The following is an 18,531-nucleotide window of genomic DNA, read 5'->3' as shown; positions in this document are numbered from 1 at the left end:
TTTAATAAACAAAAATCAGATTTTGAATGTGGTTAGTACAATCACTGAGGATTCCACTCTTGATCGTCCTTCATCTCTTGACAGCTCCAGCAATGTGGTAAGAGAATGTGTATTCCATTCCCACAGAATAATGAATGTGCAATAGGAAAAAAGTTGGGTTTTTTCCTGGATGGCTTCTCCAAGCCACCAACATTGGGTTGCCAAGGCAAGCAGGCCAAAAGCCAGACTAGAAGGGAGGAAGGAAGAGCCTGAGACAAACTCTGGAGAAGAGGTAGATGGGGAAAAGGAGGGTGCAAGAGCAATCTCTGGGACTGACCTGGCAAGAAGCCTAGGGCTGCTGAAAGGGAAGCCAGAGTGCATTATACAAGGTGGATGCTAGACCTTACTGCAAGAGGAGATGGTGAAACACAAACACAGTGCAACAGCAATAACTTTGGATCTGACAGGTGAGCAGAGAAAGGGAAAGACTGAGTCAACATTTGGGAGTGGAATACAGAAAGAAAACAGATCGACAAAATTCACCACATTGAAAGAAGACTGAAAATTATATACAAGTAGAACTAACAACTCAAAAAGAGTGAGAGATTGGGAATGAGAATAAAAGCTGGTGAGAAAGAAAAACAAAAACACTGAGCAGGGAGAAGACTGCTGAATGCAATAAATCGGGTAAGGTGATGAGAAAATGAAAATTAACACTCATTGGGAAGGATCTCTAGAGGTGGCAAGGAGGAAGAAGAAAATATTAGGCACTAAGTGGGAACAGAATAGTGGATGTAGGAAAGCAGGAAAGAAGAAATCAGGGGTTAGCAGGAATGGCTGGTTTTCAGCAGGGAACTGTGAGTGTCTGGACAATTCCAATAAGGGAAGATGAACTTTGATGACAAAAGAGGATCTAGGATAAAGCCTGGATTATTGCAGACACTGTGTTCAGACTTAACACATTTGACCAAGTGGCAACATGTTCAGACCAGGGCGAAATAGAAAAATGCATCAGTGCTCCTTACTCTTCTCCAGTGCTCAGAATTTATTTCTGAATCCCATTGAACTCAGAAAAATGTTTGTGAAACCATCTGTGTTGCCATTATCTGCTGGTATGTCTTGATCTCAAGATAAAACAAGAGCTAACCACAACTACCAAAAATGCCATGAGCTCAAGTGAGAGAGCTCTGCACAATTCATGTGAAGTGCCTATTTCTGTTGATATTCCATCATGAAGATGTAGGCTGGGGAAATGAAAGAGCATGCACCTCAAAGATTCAAGCTGTAGACACAGTGAACACCATTGAAAAGTAATACAACACATCAGAAAAGCAGAAAACTTAACAGTTCATCCAGATCTGGAAAAAAACTTCCATCACACTCTCAATTAAACAATCGCAAAGACTTTCTTTCTAGTTAGGTATCAAATGTCTCTCCTCCAAGGGCTCTCAAGGTTCAGTTTCAATTCTTTTTATTTTATGCATCCTGATTTTCACAGTAGGTGCTGTTGACTTAAAAGCAAAGTCAGTTGACTGCAAGCTGGAACATGGGAATCTCTCAGATCTGTGGACAGGGGTCTTCCACCTTCTTAGCAGATCCAAATGACTGTAGCAACTTGCTCTGATAAAAATGCATATTATAAAGTCAATAAAAGAGACCTACCAATAACTCAAAGTTTAGGCAAGCAGATTTATCCTGAGTCCCAAAAAACCCACATTCCAAGAAATAAGTTGGTTTGCACAGAGAACTCAATGCTAGGATCTGAAGCAGTTATAGAAGCAAACCAGTGTGTTTCTTGCTCTGTGGAAGGGCTGTCTTCATCAGGCTTTCATCTCAGATTAAGTCAAAATGTCCTTAATTTAGTCCTTAGTGTTGTCTGGCAACTGTGGTTAACAGGCAGCTTATGGTAATTCCCAATTGGGAGCAGGATGGATCTAGGCCTTGCAGAGCACTGGGAGAGCACTCTCTTCTCAGCAGCACAAGGCAGCCACTGCTCCCTTTCCTTGACCATTGTTTAAATTCACTTACAGAACTGTGTAACTTGAATATTTCATGTTTACAGGCTTCAGAAAAAGTTGTTTTCTAGGTAGATGTGAAAAAAGAACAAAACGGATATTCATTCAAAAGCTTTTAGTAAACAGTAGCAATAAAGAATATGGATTAATTTGGAAGCCCAATTCAGAGCCCTTTAAACCTCTCTGGCCCAATATGTCCATGTCATCTAGTCTGATTTATTTTTTCTTAAATCAGTGTTAAAAACATTCTGCTTGTTTTGAAACTTTTGGCTAATGGGCAGTGTTTTTATATCATAGTACCATAACAGTAACAGAAAACAAACCCAAAATGCTTCCTATCAGTTCTTGTACATCCAAAATGAGGCACCATTTCAGAGTCAGTCAGATTTAGAATCAACTAGAATGTCTCAGCACAGCTACCTTCATAAGCTGTTATGTATTTACTTATGATATTTGATTAACTGGTTCTTGAACCTGAAAGTAAAATTGTACAGATGACATTTAAAATAACTGCATGAGCACCCTTTCCCAAAAAAATCCCAAGAAACTCTATCATTAATGACTGGTCTTTAGCTCAGGATCTGGAACCCAAAGCTCCTATCAGGCAATGCAAGAAGCCACAATCCCTTCTCAAAGTGCTCCTCAGAGTACAACAGAACATTGCTTTGAGCACCCTGCTGGAGAGGGAGGTGTCCCTGCCAATGGCAGCAGGGTTGAAACTGCTGATCTTTAAGGATCTTTCCAACCCCAGCCATTCTATTATTCTGTGACACATGACAATGTTCCGTGCTCTGAGTGAAGTTTTGGAATCAGGACAAAAGGCCTTAACTTCCTAACTTCTAAATAAGGGGTTAATTAGGAGACAAAATCCCATCAGTCCAGCAACATCAAGAGACTAGTAGCTTCAGATATTTAAATTGAACTGGAATGTCTTCTGAGGACCTTTAGGACCAGGCAGCAACTATCAGAGGCTTTATGAATGCTCCGTGGCTGCTGGAATTCACTTGGAGATTTGGTTGAAAAAGTTCAGATTATTTAAAAAGAAGTAAGAAGCTGCAGTCCTGTAAGTGCCTTGAATGTTCCATTTATAAATACGTTTTTAAAATACTGTAGGTGCAGAACTAATGCTATTACAGAGATAACAGATGCCAAGGACAGCATGCCTTGCAAGAGAAAGTAATTAATATCATATAATGTGACATGCCTAAAAGCTCATAGCCAACAAGAAACATCCAACAAATGCTGAAGACTTAGGAGTCCCACCTTCATTCCAAATATTTCCATTGACCTCTCCCTTTGTCTTTAGAACAGCTCTTCTTTAGAACTTTAGAACAGCTCTTCTTTAGAACTGTATATTGCCAAGACTAATTTACAGTTGCTCTTATGTTCTTCCTGTGGGCATCTCAAATTCTGAGCCTTATAGAGGGTTTTTCTCAAAGTTTTTCTATGCCAGACAAGTCCACAAATTTTTACAATAGATTGTAGGATTCTGCTGCAACAGCCCTTAAGAGTGTTTTTCCTTCTTCAACAGTGTACTTTGAGCAGCAAATGTCATTATCTCTGTTTAGAAAATATGAATTCTATCAGCCTGAGTAGCAACAATAAATAAATTACTAGCAAATAACTGTCTATTTGAAAGAGATTAATATTCTAGCAGTTTACAATCTCTGAATCAGGCAAAAGACCAAATTTACTCCAAGTGGTGTTGTGAAGTTAAATCCCTGTGTACATATACAGGGTGAATAAGAATGGGCATGTGTGCATATACACAAGCACAAATTGGATGGAATTTCACCTGAATTCAAACATACTATACAACTAATAAATTTGGCCACATGGCTTCAAATTAAGAAAAATTAAATCCTTTAAACCAGAAACTGTAATGCATGTGCATGCAAAACACATAGATATACTTAATAACTGCATCAGACGTTCTAAACAAAGTTTCCCTAGAATTAAGCTGTCAGTTTAGCTATTTTATCAAACTTTCCATTGCATCAACTGCAGTCAAAATGTCCCAACTGAAAGAGAACAATCAATATGTATCTTGAGGGTAAAATGCAGCTTGATCAGTTTGGAAAATACATTAGCCACACCATGTGAGCATGCCACGAGTCCTCTGTGCAGGAGCTGAGGATGGCACTCATGTAGCATTATTTAGTAAGGCTTTTCAGAGCCCCACAATAATTCCTGTATCATAGCTAAGAGTCCACATATTTATTGTGTATTTCCATGTTCATTTTTGTACTGTTTGAGAAGGAAGTTAATTTGAAGAATGCAGGGAATTCAACACATAAAATAAATTCTTTTTCTCCAGACAGGAAAGGTAGTGTCTCAGAAACTGTTTAACTTCTGTTTAATGATATGATATGAAAGTATGGTTATAGCCCACAGTTAAAAGAGTTTGGAGTGGAAAACCTCAGGGTGTCGCTTCAAACAAATCTCAGCCTTTAACTTTCTGTACATCTAAATGTGAGCAACAGCACTTAGCAGATGCCTGTCTGAACTGCAGTACCTGTAAATGACTTTAAAGATGTTCTGTAATGCCTCCTGTTAAAGTTTCAACAACAGGCTGATTAAAATCTCACAATTTTTTTTTCTAACTGAAGTATTAATTATGGGACAAATTGTACCTTCCAAAAGAAAGGATCTTATTCTCTGACTAGAAAAATACCACCCAATCAATGTCAAAGAGATTTTCTCAATGATCTCTTCAAAAAAGAAGGAATTTTAACTTCACAACTATGTTATAATCCTAAGGACATGTACACAAGCCTTTCAGTGCTCCTCGGAGCCAGACCTACCATGTGGCTCCTCCAATTCCTGGCGAACGCAGAAATCACGACTTCACATTTCAGTCACTCACCAACTGCAAACCTCCCCCCCACCAACCCTTATGTTAAGAATGTAAAGCAGAGATGAAGCAAAGGTACTGCAGTTTCAGGAAGCATAAAAATAGATTTGCCTATCCAAGCTGGAATCTGACACCTTTGACAGAAAAAAAGGGATAGGAATTTATTTCTTTGACATTCACCCAAAGCCACTGAACTAACTCTATCCTCTCGGAAGCACAGGACTGATACATTACACATCCCATACCCTGTCTTTAGGAAACTCTGTTCTGATACAGGAAATGTGATATTCTGGTCCTTTACCTATAAGCATGCATATTTTTAGGATGCATTAACTGTACATGCTGTAGCAATTTTCACCACTTTTTGCTTCTCCTCCGCATTGAATTTGTGCAGTGTAACACAAGAGGGACTGGAGCACCCAGCGACCTCATGAAAAGCTGAACAGTTCAAACCAGCATGGAAATTTGGAGAAATACATATGCATTACTGCTTTGCTGTCATAGTTCACTGTAAGAAGAGGCGGTATGAAACTGTATTTTCAAGAAGAACTAAAAATAAAACTAGGTGGGAGAAAATAATTTTCTTTATAATTAAAACAGACTTTATAGTTTAATGTAGTGAAGAAGTATTTGATTGAGTGGGAGAGAAGAACCCATTAGTGGATGTAAACACCAAACTTGAATAGTTTGAGCTAGAGTCAAGGGAATAAATTAAGGGAGGCAGTTTTGCTATCTCTACAAATTTTGATATACTCTGCTGAGATCAAAGATCGCCAATAGGAAACATGAACTGTTCCACATTCTAGTTTCCTGAGGGTCTCTGGCTGAAAGGTTTTCTTATACTTCACCATTTAGCCTTTTGTCAAAATGTAAGCAAATGTGCTCGACAAAATGTAAAGAGAGTCTCCAGCTCATACACTCAATTTATCCCAGCCTGGATTACGAACACAATTTGCTTCTACCATTAATCACCATGCATCACCAACTGCAGCAGTAACAGCTTCCCTTTTGTTTTTCAGTAACTGCATTAACCTGAACACTTATTCCCCTTCAAATCACAAAACAGCTTTTAAACAATGGCATAGCTGCCTTCCAGCCTGAGCCACTTTGCAGAAGCCAAGAGTCATTGTTTCAGCCAGGTATTAAAGGATCCAGCCAGTGTTAAAAGATTTCAAGAAGAAAATGTCAGACAAACTAAATGAAATAAGCTTCCATAACACTACATGAGAATAAAAAGTCACATTGAGACTCTGCTGTGTTTCAGGTTAAATAAATCAAACTGACTATGATTATAGAAGTGAATAAAGCCAGTTGAACTGTGACACAGAGTAATGACCAGTAACAATATCAGAATGACAGCTTTGAACAAAAAAATACAGTAACTAACCAAAGGAAAACACATTACCTTTAAAATTGTAATGTTCCACGTAAAACTTTCTACTGATTTTTGCAGCTTTCTTTCTTTTAGGCCTTCTCTTGCTCCTATGTTGTGCAGGTTTTCATGAAACTCCATTGCTGTAGAGAATAAAAGAGGGAAAAAATATAGTATCTTTTTAGTGCATTTTTGTGATCAAAGAGATAGCAGCTTGAAACGAATAAGGCAAAAAGACAGTAAAAAAGCTTCAGAAATTTTATTCTTCAAGCACAAATCTATCTGATGTAGTAAGATGCAATGTTATACAACATGCCAATATATACAAATCTCTATAAGTCAAAATCCATGGGAGCACCTGTTAGGTCATTGCTATACAAAGATGGAGCCCAGCAATTATATCACTTAGAAATATGATCTCTAAGCACAACTGAATGTGTAGCACCACATGTAACAACCTTTTTGTAGTTGCTATAGGATGGAAATAGTAATTTCATTAACTACTCTAGCCCAATAAATTTATTTTGTGCCTTGCTCTTTTATGCATTTACATCACAGTTGTCTACCTTACAGATTATACGGTGGAGTCTGCTCAGAAAATAAACACTTTACCTTATCCCTGAGCATAACGGAGTGACTGTGAAGGAGGAATGCCAAGTGAACTTGCCAAGGAATGCCAAGGATATTTTACCACACCATGTAAACTACTGTGTCCACAAAACCTGCATCTAACAAACTCCAAATCAAAATTTTTTTGGTAAAATTTAGATTAGCTTGATCTAAGCACAGAACCGACCAAACAAAGTTGTTTTAACACTGCACAGACAGCAGAAACATAATTTGCTTTCCATGCTGCTGTTACAAGCCATATAAAAATAAAATAAATAAAAATGTTATATATATATATATATATATATATATTCACACGGAAGAAGTCAAATGTTCTTCCATGGCTACACAGAGCCACTAACATGGATTACAGCTACACTCCTATGAAGGTCATAGCTCAGTTGTGCTCTCAGGACCTCCATCTAATAACGTACAGAGTATTTTGAGGTCAAAAGTTGTCAAGTGGTTGTGACATACACCTATGAACATAATAGTTAAAGCACAAATTACACTTTTAACTATGTTGGTTGCAATCTTCTATTTGCCCAGTGAGTGTGTGTACTTCAAAATTCACATGTATTTATTACCATGAATAAGCACATGAACTTGGGTTGGCTGTCAATCTGAGAGAAGACTGACTTTTAAGGACATTATCTCTTCTTCATAATTTCTTTATCCTACACTCATGTCTCATTAAAAGAAAGAGAGATGACTGAATGTTTCCATTGTACACTCCCTTACCTTACTCCCACATACACACACACATATTTTAAAAAGTATTCATAGATTCATTTGAAAGGCAAAATTGTTCTTTCTACCTTTTCTCACCATTTTAAATTTTGCAACAAGAAAAATAAATGGCAAATATTTTCCCTGAATTAACATAGTGTATCATTTTTATTTCAATCACTTCTCTATAGCTCTGCCTCTGCTGTCTCAAATATAATGTTTATCTTATATTTCCCCAAAACAGATTCCTAAACAGGTGAGAAATTTAAGTTCATAAACCCATCATTGTTCTAAGTATCCATTTCCCATTCATATCAACTAAAATAATAAACTCCCAATATGATTATGAAAAGATTATACACAGACCCCTATTTACAATATTACACTTCTAGAGCCATCACAACAGTACAGATTTTCTGATCTCTGCCATGAATTCTGAGACATACTGGCAAACTTTTGAAGTTCTGCACCTCATTTCCATCTTAACAATTATTGCTTTTTAAGTCAGCGGACAGCAGCAATCGATAATAACTTGAACTGAAACCACTCAAAAGATATTAAGAATAATGCTGACCACCTGCATGTTAAAAGTGGAATTGTTGCTTTGTAGATTTCAAATTATTTTGATGTATACAAAGTTCCTGATATCACAGACATGGACACAATGGTGACTATGTATTCTGCCAGCCAGAAAAGCTCCTTCATGTTCACCAACAACCTTCTGTGGTGATTGATGCTCTTCCCAGTCTACACTCATACTATGATACATTTCTGACCTGCCAAAGCCATTCCACCCCAGCTAAGTACACTTGGAAGTTGCCAGGAACATCATCACCCTTCTTTGGAAAACGAAGCAGTCAGATCATCCTACCAGGGCACACACATGTAAACTCCCAGCTAACAGGTCCCTCCTGCTTAAATAGCACTGACACTGATACACTGATACTGATAGGGGCATCCTCAACATCTCTCACAGACTGGGCAACTTCTCATCATCATGCTACACACTAAACCTAAACACACAAGCAGGAACAAGCAGATTTGAATTTTACTTCCGCTCCCATTACTAGCTCTTGCCCGATTAATTGAAACAAATTATTTCATCTCTTTGTCTCAGTTTTTCCATCTGCTGAAAGGAATGAATTGTATTTGCTACACAAATAGAAATACAAATATAGGGATAATTAAATTTTAGAGCATGAATGCAGCACAACATTTAACTATTGACTGTGTCTCTCTTGGCATTCATCTCGTATGTTCTCCCTTGGTTTTCTTGCACTTTGCCTTGGAATTATTTCACGCTTTAACTATGACAAAGGAATAACACAAGTGGTAAATCCCAAAATTAAACTTATTACAAGATAACAGAAAAAGGAAAAAAGAGGAAAGACATTCTCATTTACAGCTAAATTAATAAAATAATTTACACGTCCGTACAAATCCATGTAAACATGCCTTTAGGATGTGCTTACAAAGAAAACTCAAGGTTAAATTACTTTTTTGTATAAACAATTTTCTGTCTACTTGCAAATAAAAATTCAGCTCTCACTCTCATTAAGATATAATAAACAAGTCACTTTTATGAGACTTAATTACTTCTAGATTTATTAATCAATTAGTCATTTTGAACTGCCTGAGAGCTCTTGAATGATAACAGGCATACCATTAACCTGATGTATCACCCATTATATTTTTGCACATACCACCTCAATCAGAGAAAGAACAAGTTAGTCATATTTTCCATTTATTGTGGCAGATGTTAAGGAAGATATAATTCACAACTTTCTGAGAGACCACGAAGAATATATAGGATGTGTGCTCCTCTGTTTGGATTGTATTTTCTGTGGTTTAATTTTTGCCCACTGCAAAAATTTATTTATCTACAATGAAATTATTACTGGTTGTTGCCTTGAGCCAGAAAGCTCAAATCTAAAAAGCTCTTTTGACTGGAAACTCTTTACTAAAATCCTTATTTGCATGGAATCACTGAGGTTAAAAGGCAGCTCTGGTCCAACCCCATTGCTCAAAACCAGGATCAGAGAGAACAGGTGGCCCAGGACGGTGCTGAAGTGGCTGTTCAATATCACCAAGGATATTCCCCGCTTTGTGGGATTGAAGTGAGGCTGACTGGCTTAGTCCTACTTTCTAGCTTTCTTTAACTTGTTTGCCTACTGCTTATAACAGTGTGATGAGGTTTCAAACATCACTATTTGGTCTCCTTCTGAGTTTCTGCTAGGGGGTTCTGAGGGCTCTTAGTTTGCATAACCTGCATTAAGAAGGTTGGTCATTGCTGCATAAGTAAGGGTGAGCTGACAGAAGCCATACAATTTCCTAAGCATTTGCAAAATGAAAATGGATTCAAGTATTTCACATTAAAAAGAGCAGCCTTCCAGTGAAACATTCACCCCAACTATTGCAAGGCATGTAAATACACTGTAATATATGTAACAAAACAGCAATGGCTTGAGTCAACAGCAGGTTTGTAGAGTGAACAAAAAACTGCTGACAAATTTTCCTAATCATAACCAGCGATTTCACAGCATATTCTTCTCCTCTGCAGTACACTTGCTTATTCTAAAGCATTCTCATAAGCAGTCTTTCAGTACTTCCAAATAATATTTTCCCCATCAGTGCTGAATCTCTTTCTGGCTCCCCAGTGAATGTGGGTTGGTTTAAATTTCATGATTGTCTCAGCTTTTCCCTCTCTCTCAGACCCATTCCCACAGCCTTGGAATGCATTAGATGGCTTTAACTTTTTCATTCCTCCAGGAATACCTTACAGTCAAGATGCTACTCTGAAATTTTACACACAATCCTCTTCTCCCATTTTCAATAACCTAAAGGGCACGAAGAAAAGAGAAACACTATAAGGCTACTTGATGCAGTAGGAACCATGTATCATTGAGGAGACTAGCAAAAATTTGCTTGGCTAGTCTTGCAAAAAGGAAACCAAAAGAGGAGCAATTGCTCTCTAAATACTCTAGAGCAGTCAGGTAAGACCTCAGACCTCAAAGGATCACTGCAGCTAAAGGACAATATTAGGATGGATGTCGACCAGCAAAATCAGAACTTAAGTAAAATTTATTACCATTGCAGATGTGGGTCTGTGATCAGTTTTAAAAAGAGAAAATTACTCAGATTAAAAACTTATATTCAATTTAAAATACAGCTTGACATGATCAATTTTCAGAGGTGTACTGGGAGGCAGACTTAAAGACCCTACAGCCCTGTGTTTCCTCAGCCAGCTGCAGGATGACCTACAGGGTTACATGCATAGGATGTCAAACCTGTATTAACCCATGCTTGCCATATTCTGATGGAACATTTATGTTTATAATCTCAACAAGAACTAAATGACAGTAGAGAGAGCAATGTGTCTTATTGCTATGACATGCTTTAATAACAAGAATTTTTCCCAAAAAAAGCATACAAGGCAATATAATTGTCTTGACAGGACGATAATTTTGAGTCATCCCCTGTCAGAATAGCTTCCAGACTGGAGTTCAGCTTTGCTTATTTGGATTCTTAGTGTTTAATTTTTCACAAATATGTTCAGTAGATACAAAACCATTCAGTACTTTCAACATTCATATGAGCTTAAAATGTGTGATATTGTTCTACTGATGCTTGAAATGCTAGAACAAAGATGCCCTGCATGTTGCTGTAATCCCAACATTGTATTTTCAGTGATATACCTCAAAAGCAACATTTGTGATACTAATAAAACACACTCATCTTCAACTGTATTTAGCTTGAAAAAATACTTCCTTCCTTTCTTTAAAATGAAGCTACTTCAAATGAAATTTATTGTCTTTAATTACTAAGTAGAAACGACACCTGTTGGAAGCTGGTTAGCAATTCCTCCCACTACTGGGCTCTCACTATAATTCCAAAGTACCATATTTAAGATATTAATTAAAATGTGCTATATAAAGCAGCATAAGTGATTCTGCTATTTTTAAACTAGCTAAGAAGCATATATTAAAAACTAAAATGGCCTTAGGTCACTGAGCTGCATGTAACTGTGGTTTTACATACAATAGATGTATATTTGTTTGAACTGTCTGATGATAATTGCACTTTAATAAAAATCAAGATGTGAAAAGAAACTGAAACATGGAAAACTGCATGGTACAAGTACAGGGACGTTTGGAACTCTGAGATTTGTTTGCTTTTGTAAGAGCTCCTATCACAAAGCCCTGGCACACAATCTCAGTTTATAGCAAAAAGATTCACACCTTTTCTTTAACTGAGACTCAAGATACTAATTTTTCAAGGAATCTTTAGCAAAACAGCCAGCACAACACTTACTTAGCTGTATTTCTAAAGCCAAGTCTTTCCCTGACATGCTCATTTGTTTTCTTTGATGAAAGCTTTCTTGCCAAGAGATGATTTACAACCTAGCTGAGACATGACTACACAGCAGGTGGGCTCATCCTGCTGTTTTTCCTCTTAACAAAGAACTTTATCAGTGAAACAGGACAGCAGTGAAACTCTGGCAATAAATGCATTTCACTGCCTAATGTGAAATGAGTAACAAACAAAATTTGACTGTGTCTATATGAAATAAACACTGGTAATACTCCAGGTATGAAGCACTTAAATTCAGTCAAGCCAAATATAGTTTATTTCATTTTTGGTAGAGCTCCTTGATTTAAAATCAAATTAAATACTTTTCAAAAGAGTTATAAATACAAAATAAATGTCAATAAACATTAAAAATTTTTAAATGTAAAGAAAATACCTCACAACTTTTGATTAGATTACCACATCTTGCAGGTCTACCACTATGCAGATTCAACTCAAACATGTACAAAGATGCTATGAATAATTTGCATACACAGATTTCTTCTTTACAAAAATAAAAATCCAATAAATCAGTTTATATATTCAAATATTTCTTCCTCCACTGTGTAGACTAAATGGTAATAAAGGAAATGAAAAATTCTAGGAAAGTATTTAGGCTGTAAGTATTCATTTCCACATATAAATATTTAATTTGCTTATACAGCTGTTACTCTTGGCCACATCTTTGAAAGCGACAGCTTTAATTTTTTACAGCATTAAATATGTTCCTAATGTTTTTATTTTAGATTAGATTCCTTAAACAGTCAGCTATTTCAGCCTCACAAACAATTTCCTCTCAAAATTAATTTTATCAGAAAAAGAGATTGGGAAAAGAGTCTGGCTACCAGACCATACCAACAATAAATCAAATCCATCATGTTAGAGAAGCAGTAGAAGTCACCATACTTGTAAATTCTCATATATTTTGCTTACAAAACACTCTTCACACAAAGATTTATAATGAACCTTCATAAACTAATGCTTAGCATACCTCTGTATTTTTTAAAAGTCATTACTAACTGCAAAAATGTTCTTAGCAGGAGCAAAGATTAGATGCTGAAGTACTTCCAAACACTTAGCTCCCACTGAAGACACTGAAAAAATGTTATGCCATAACTAGAGAATCACAATTTCTTGGCAGATTCAAAAAATATTTTGATTTAAGATGCTCACAGCATGAATTATTTGCATTCAATACATTCAGAAAATAACCTGACAAAATAATACAGTACCTTAATAAGTTGTTTAGTATTTTTTAATTAATTTTTTAATTTCAACTTCTTTGGCACTGTGCAGTACCTCTGTAGCAAGTGGAAATGTTCCTCAGACACAGACAGACATGTAGGTACTGCCTCAACTTAGGTGGGTAAAAACTCTTTTGGTGCCCAGTGCCCTATTATTCTTGAAAAACAGTAAAGACAAATTGCATGCTTAAGAGAACTTTCTTATTCCAGCATCCCAAACAACAGTGGCATCACAGCCTGCTGAGCACCATCCTTTCCTTTAAATTAGTATTTAGTCTTCTAGTCCAGACTCACACAGTCCCGTGTGCAATCACAGTAATCCAGTTCTCCATAGAAGAAACTTTCTTGAATGCTGGGGAGCCACTGAGGACTTTAAGATGCTCACTAAATTTTTTAAGAAACACCACCAGAACAGATTCAAAGTAGTTGCAGTACCAAGCTTATGCTGGTAAGAAGATGAAAAGAGGAAATGTGTATATGTCTATGCTACAACTTCCGAGGGTTAAGTAACCAGTTCCACCCTTCCAAACACTTTCAAGAACAATCCTATGTAAAATTACCCTTCTAGACACCAAAGTCAACAAAAAGAATATCAACTGACAAAACTCATAAAACCCACACCAACACTTTTTCTCTTCCTCCAAAACAACACTTCTACAAAATTCACAGAGAAACAGACCTTGACATAATAAAACAGTTGTTCTGGAAAACTGACTCATGGTATTCCACCCCCGATGTACAGAAAACTTTATCCCACAAATACATTCCTCTGTGAAGACAGACAAGATTTCTGAATGGGGGTCAAGTTCAGCCACTACATGTATGAGAATAATTAAGACTGTCAATAAAGGGCATAAACACAAGAGAGGTACAAAGGAGAGTGTTTTTTTTCCACAGACTGCTGTTTCCATCTCTTTTTTATCAGTCTTGATACTCAAGAGAGACCAATGGGATTTTATTGAAAAGTTTCTGATCTTATTAGATGTTAGAATGCAGACTTAATAAAGATACTGATTTATGGCACACTGTAATTTTTCCCAGTGTTCAGATCAGGCTGAGCCTACATTGTTTCACTGGCAATAGTCATCAATCTCTTACACTTCCACAGAAATCTAACTTCTTTCTTTTCTGGCATTACATTTACAGGAGGGGGAAAGAAGGCTTCATGTGAAGGGGCAAACTCAAGAGAGTAATGCAAAAGTCTGTGCTGGTCAAGTACCAATGAGTGAGATCATTAAGAAGTATATGAGATGTCTCCTAGGAATCATCCACCCATTTGCAAAATATATCAGATTCACAAAAAAGCCCAATACCATCCAAGGTATTACAGGGAGCTATATATGAGAAGTAATACAGGAAAAATGTGGTGCATGACTGCTGTGAATAACTATGGTGACAAACATGTGAGCATAAAGAAAAATGACTCATCACCTATTCACTAATACTATTTAAGTTGATCTAAGTGCAATTCTTCACTTCCCCTCCTCCCCAGTAGAATGTGCTTTCAAGAATATTCAAGGCACAGGAGAAGAACAGGTTTACAGAGCCAGGGAGTACAAGCAAAGACAGTACAATCTCAGCTGCTGTGAGCTGTACCTGGAGAGAGAGGCTTAGTGGAGTTATTTGGAGAGGAAGGACAAACAGGAAGAAAAAAAGAAAAAAAAAAAAGAAGACAGGATGAAGAGCAAACAAGGAAAAAAAAAACAGGTAGAAATGATAGAATACAGAAAATTTAGAAACATAAATAAAGGGAATAACTTGAAAACACATTTTTTTCCCTTAACTATCAGCAAAAGCCTATTGTGCCAATACACATTGAAAATTATGTTGTGACAAGTGTAGAGGAAGGAATTAAAACGATGAAACATAGCAAAAACAAGGAAGAGCAGGTATTTAAAAAGCATGCAGACTGGCTGAGAGGGGTCTCCAAATACTGTTATAGCCATAGCAGGTGGTGTTGGAGTTTATGTGATGGTGATAAGTATTATAGGCAGCCTTCTTTTGACAGTGAACCTCATGAAAAATACAGTAATGGATCCAATTCTAAGATGCAACTTAAAGATCAGCATGTCCTACTGATGGCAGCCAAAAAAGTGAAACATTCTCAGGTGCAAAGTCCAATGATAACAGACAGAGCAGCATTCCTTCACTCCCTAGTTACAAAACAGTAGTTTAAATGCAATGGCTTCAAACCAAGAGTCAAAACCTGCTGATGATGGGCAGTATTTCAGAAGACATGGATTAACATGTTCTGCTGAACTCCACAGTACCCAAACCATAAAAACCATAAATTCTCTTTCAAGTCAGAGATAACTGCAGAAATATTGGGAACCTAGTCATTGCCTTTCACACTTTAAATAAAAACTCAATTGCCCACCTATATACCAAGTCAAAAGTGCTCCTCAGTAGTTAAGTATATAAATTTCTCTTGTTCTGTATCTAATCTGCCTGAATATTACTTTTCCTTACATGTTTTATTTTGGTGAACCTGAGTCAAAAAACAACTTAGAATACAAATAACCTGAACAAACAGTAAAGGAAAAAAGTTCAGCAGCTCAGAGGAAGTGTCATTTTGCTGGAAAGCTTAAGTAGTAACATTGGGGAAGTAAGAGTTCCAACTATTCAAACAAAATTGATTTTATTCCTTTAATTTTCAACTACCAGAAGCATTTGAAGTGTTTGTATGGCCATCATCCTAGCATTTCTCTGCATGCAGCTCAGATTAACCTTTTCCCAACAGATACTGTGTACTGTGTTTATCTTTAAGGGCATCCAGAGTGGCTGGATACTTCCTTTCCTGAAACCATATCCTGTTACTGATGCTGCTGAAGGGCTGCTTTGAAGTACACGTTAGAAAATACACTCCTTCTATGTCCTTCATTACTTGCATTATTAAATAAAGTCAGTCACTGCATGGATGGGATAAATAAGGCAGACTCTGCTCCAACAACTCAGAATCAAAGTATGAGGAAGAAAGAGAACAGATGGATACTGGAAGAGTGGGGAGTACAATGAAAACTATTTTGGTTAAGGTGGTAGGAGGACATGTGTCAATCTAGCTATAATTGTGGGATAATTTTAAAAACAAATTCAAAGGAAGTAGCCTGGTAGATGTTTACAGAGAGCCTGTGGGACAACAGGACAAGGACTGAAAATGCAGCAGGCAGTGGAAACTCTTGCTACCAAATGAGCAAACAAAAGAAAAGTGAAATCAGCTCAGTCCTGACGCAAAATGAGGAAAAAAAACCATAAAAATCCATCCAGGGACAGACATCATCAAAACGACAGCCAGGAAAATGACGTGCATACGGCAAAACTAGGATGGTCAAATGGAGAGGAAGATTAGTGTAGCTGAGAGCCCAGAAAATAGGAATCTGAAAAAGAATTCTGGCTGCACATATGCCTAGGGAAGGCTATGCTTATAAAAAAAACATATGGAAAGAAATATGTATGTTTTTTATGAATCTGAATTCTTAAAAATGGATTCATCCTTAGTTTGAGCAAACAGTGCTGAAATACACATTGATGCATCATATTAACACTAAATTGACACTGCTAGAACTCTATACAATAACTTCATTTACTGAATTAGAACAGAAACCTCAGAGACCATTCCTTGCTGGTATTGTCAAGGTAAGATTTTCCCCAACACTCATAAATTTACCCTTACTGATTTTATATTTCCCAAGATTATAGAATCAGACAGTGGTTTGAGGTTCAAAGGGACCTTAAAGATCATCTACATCCAAACCCTCTGCCAGGTGAAGGAACACCTTCAACCACACCAGGTTACTCAAAAATACTCCATTCATATTTGCATTTGATCAAGTCCAGTATTCTTTGTCACCAGCAAGCCGTGTTTAGCAATTATCACTCCCCATAATTTAATGAATATTTGGAACATCCTTCTGAGCTTCCATTGCTGAACACCAAAATGAATTCCTAAGTCATGATTCTCTCTTTTAACCAGGGATGAGCTCAGACAGTGTTTGAATTATAAAGCAAAACATGCAACAGAAGATTCAAAAGAGGAGTTCAGGAATTATGTGATTTGAGTACAAAGGAGGCTATAAATAAAGGGGTGGGGTGACCTGGACATTCAAATTCTTTACTCTAGCAAAGCTACAGGAGCATTTTAGGACTCTAAGAGATTCAGAGAATGGACCAGATTATTTTCAAATTCCCTTTAGCACCTAGATTCTATTTTCTTCTAGCATCTTTAACTGGCTTAATAACAACGAAACAAATGGCTCTGCAGTCATCTTGAAGTTATGTGGATTTTATTTAATTCTGAAAAGAATAGAAGTACACTGGGAAGCAAAGCAATATCATGTTCCCATATCTTTTCATTATTCATGTATCTAAAATACTTTCAGTAGCTACTTAACTAATAACAATGTGTTGAGCTAAAATTAATATGTTGATATGAAGAAAACAGAGAGGTTTTTAATATGATTTTATTTTAAAGAACCAAAATGAGGAGAGGTGTTTATAGTTAAATGTTGTTGTGGTTTGAGAGAATACTAATAGAAAAAAACCTGAATTCTGAAAATAGCCATCTCAGTAATTGTATCTTTGCTTATCCAGAAGGCTATCAACCAAGGAAATAATACTGCATTTATTTCCAAATGAGGTCTGAATTCTATAGGAGGCCAAAAGTCCTATTATTAAACTTAAGATAGAAAACAGTTCAACAGAGTTTTTGCCTATTTAACAAAATTCTTTTATAAGCCTGGTTATGACAACAAAAATTTACTGCTTATTGGCAGTTCATGTACTTCTTATTTTAGCAGCTTTTTCATTCTTTGAGCCACAGAAGAAAAAAGGCCAGACAAAGGCATGATTTTGTTTTCTCCTTATCCAGAAACTACCTAGGAAAATGTATAATCTTTTACTCGTAATTCAAGTAGCATCTACTGAGATCATGAGATCAATAAGATAATCTTCCAAACCCATTGATACTAAAAGTTAATTCAGTTCAGTTCATTCATCTTAAAAAAATGCCTCGACCCTGCAGGGCTAAAGCTGCCCTAAATAGCAGGATCTATTACATAATCCATACTCAGGCTTATGTCACCACACTGGAGGGCTCTCATTTGAAGGAGATCAAAGTCTCCACTGTTTAGCAGAGACTTTAAGTCTTTAGCACCTTAAGCAAAGGATTCCTGGACTCAACTGTCCCTCATGTAAAATAAGGCAGTAAGACTCAAGAAAGTCAGATATATGGAAGTTTACAAGAATCCACATAAGTAAGTAGAAAGCAATCTTTTCTGAAGAGCAACAATTCTAAAATAAAAAAAAAATCAGGCAACCAGCTTTTGCCTTGTCTCTAACCAAGGATCTAAACTGCTTAAGACACTGGTGACACTAAAAATTTTAAGC

General features: G+C 36.7%; 1 protein-coding gene across 1 annotated transcript in view; it reads right to left on the bottom strand.

Annotated features, from left to right (window-relative positions):
- PLCL2 (phospholipase C like 2) overlaps window positions 1-18,531 on the bottom strand; it is a 99,541-nt gene that overhangs the window by 3,418 nt on the left and 77,592 nt on the right. The window contains exon 6 of the mRNA XM_009086102.4: window positions 6,254-6,363. Coding sequence (XP_009084350.1) covers window positions 6,254-6,363 — 110 coding nt within the window. The remainder of the gene's footprint in view (window positions 1-6,253; window positions 6,364-18,531) is intronic.

The sequence above is a fragment of the Serinus canaria genome, chromosome 2 (genome assembly GCF_022539315.1).
Source record: "Serinus canaria isolate serCan28SL12 chromosome 2, serCan2020, whole genome shotgun sequence".
NCBI lineage: Eukaryota > Metazoa > Chordata > Aves > Passeriformes > Fringillidae > Serinus > Serinus canaria.
Note: the sequence above shows the minus strand (reverse complement) of the source record. Positions and strands in the feature narration are given on the sequence as shown.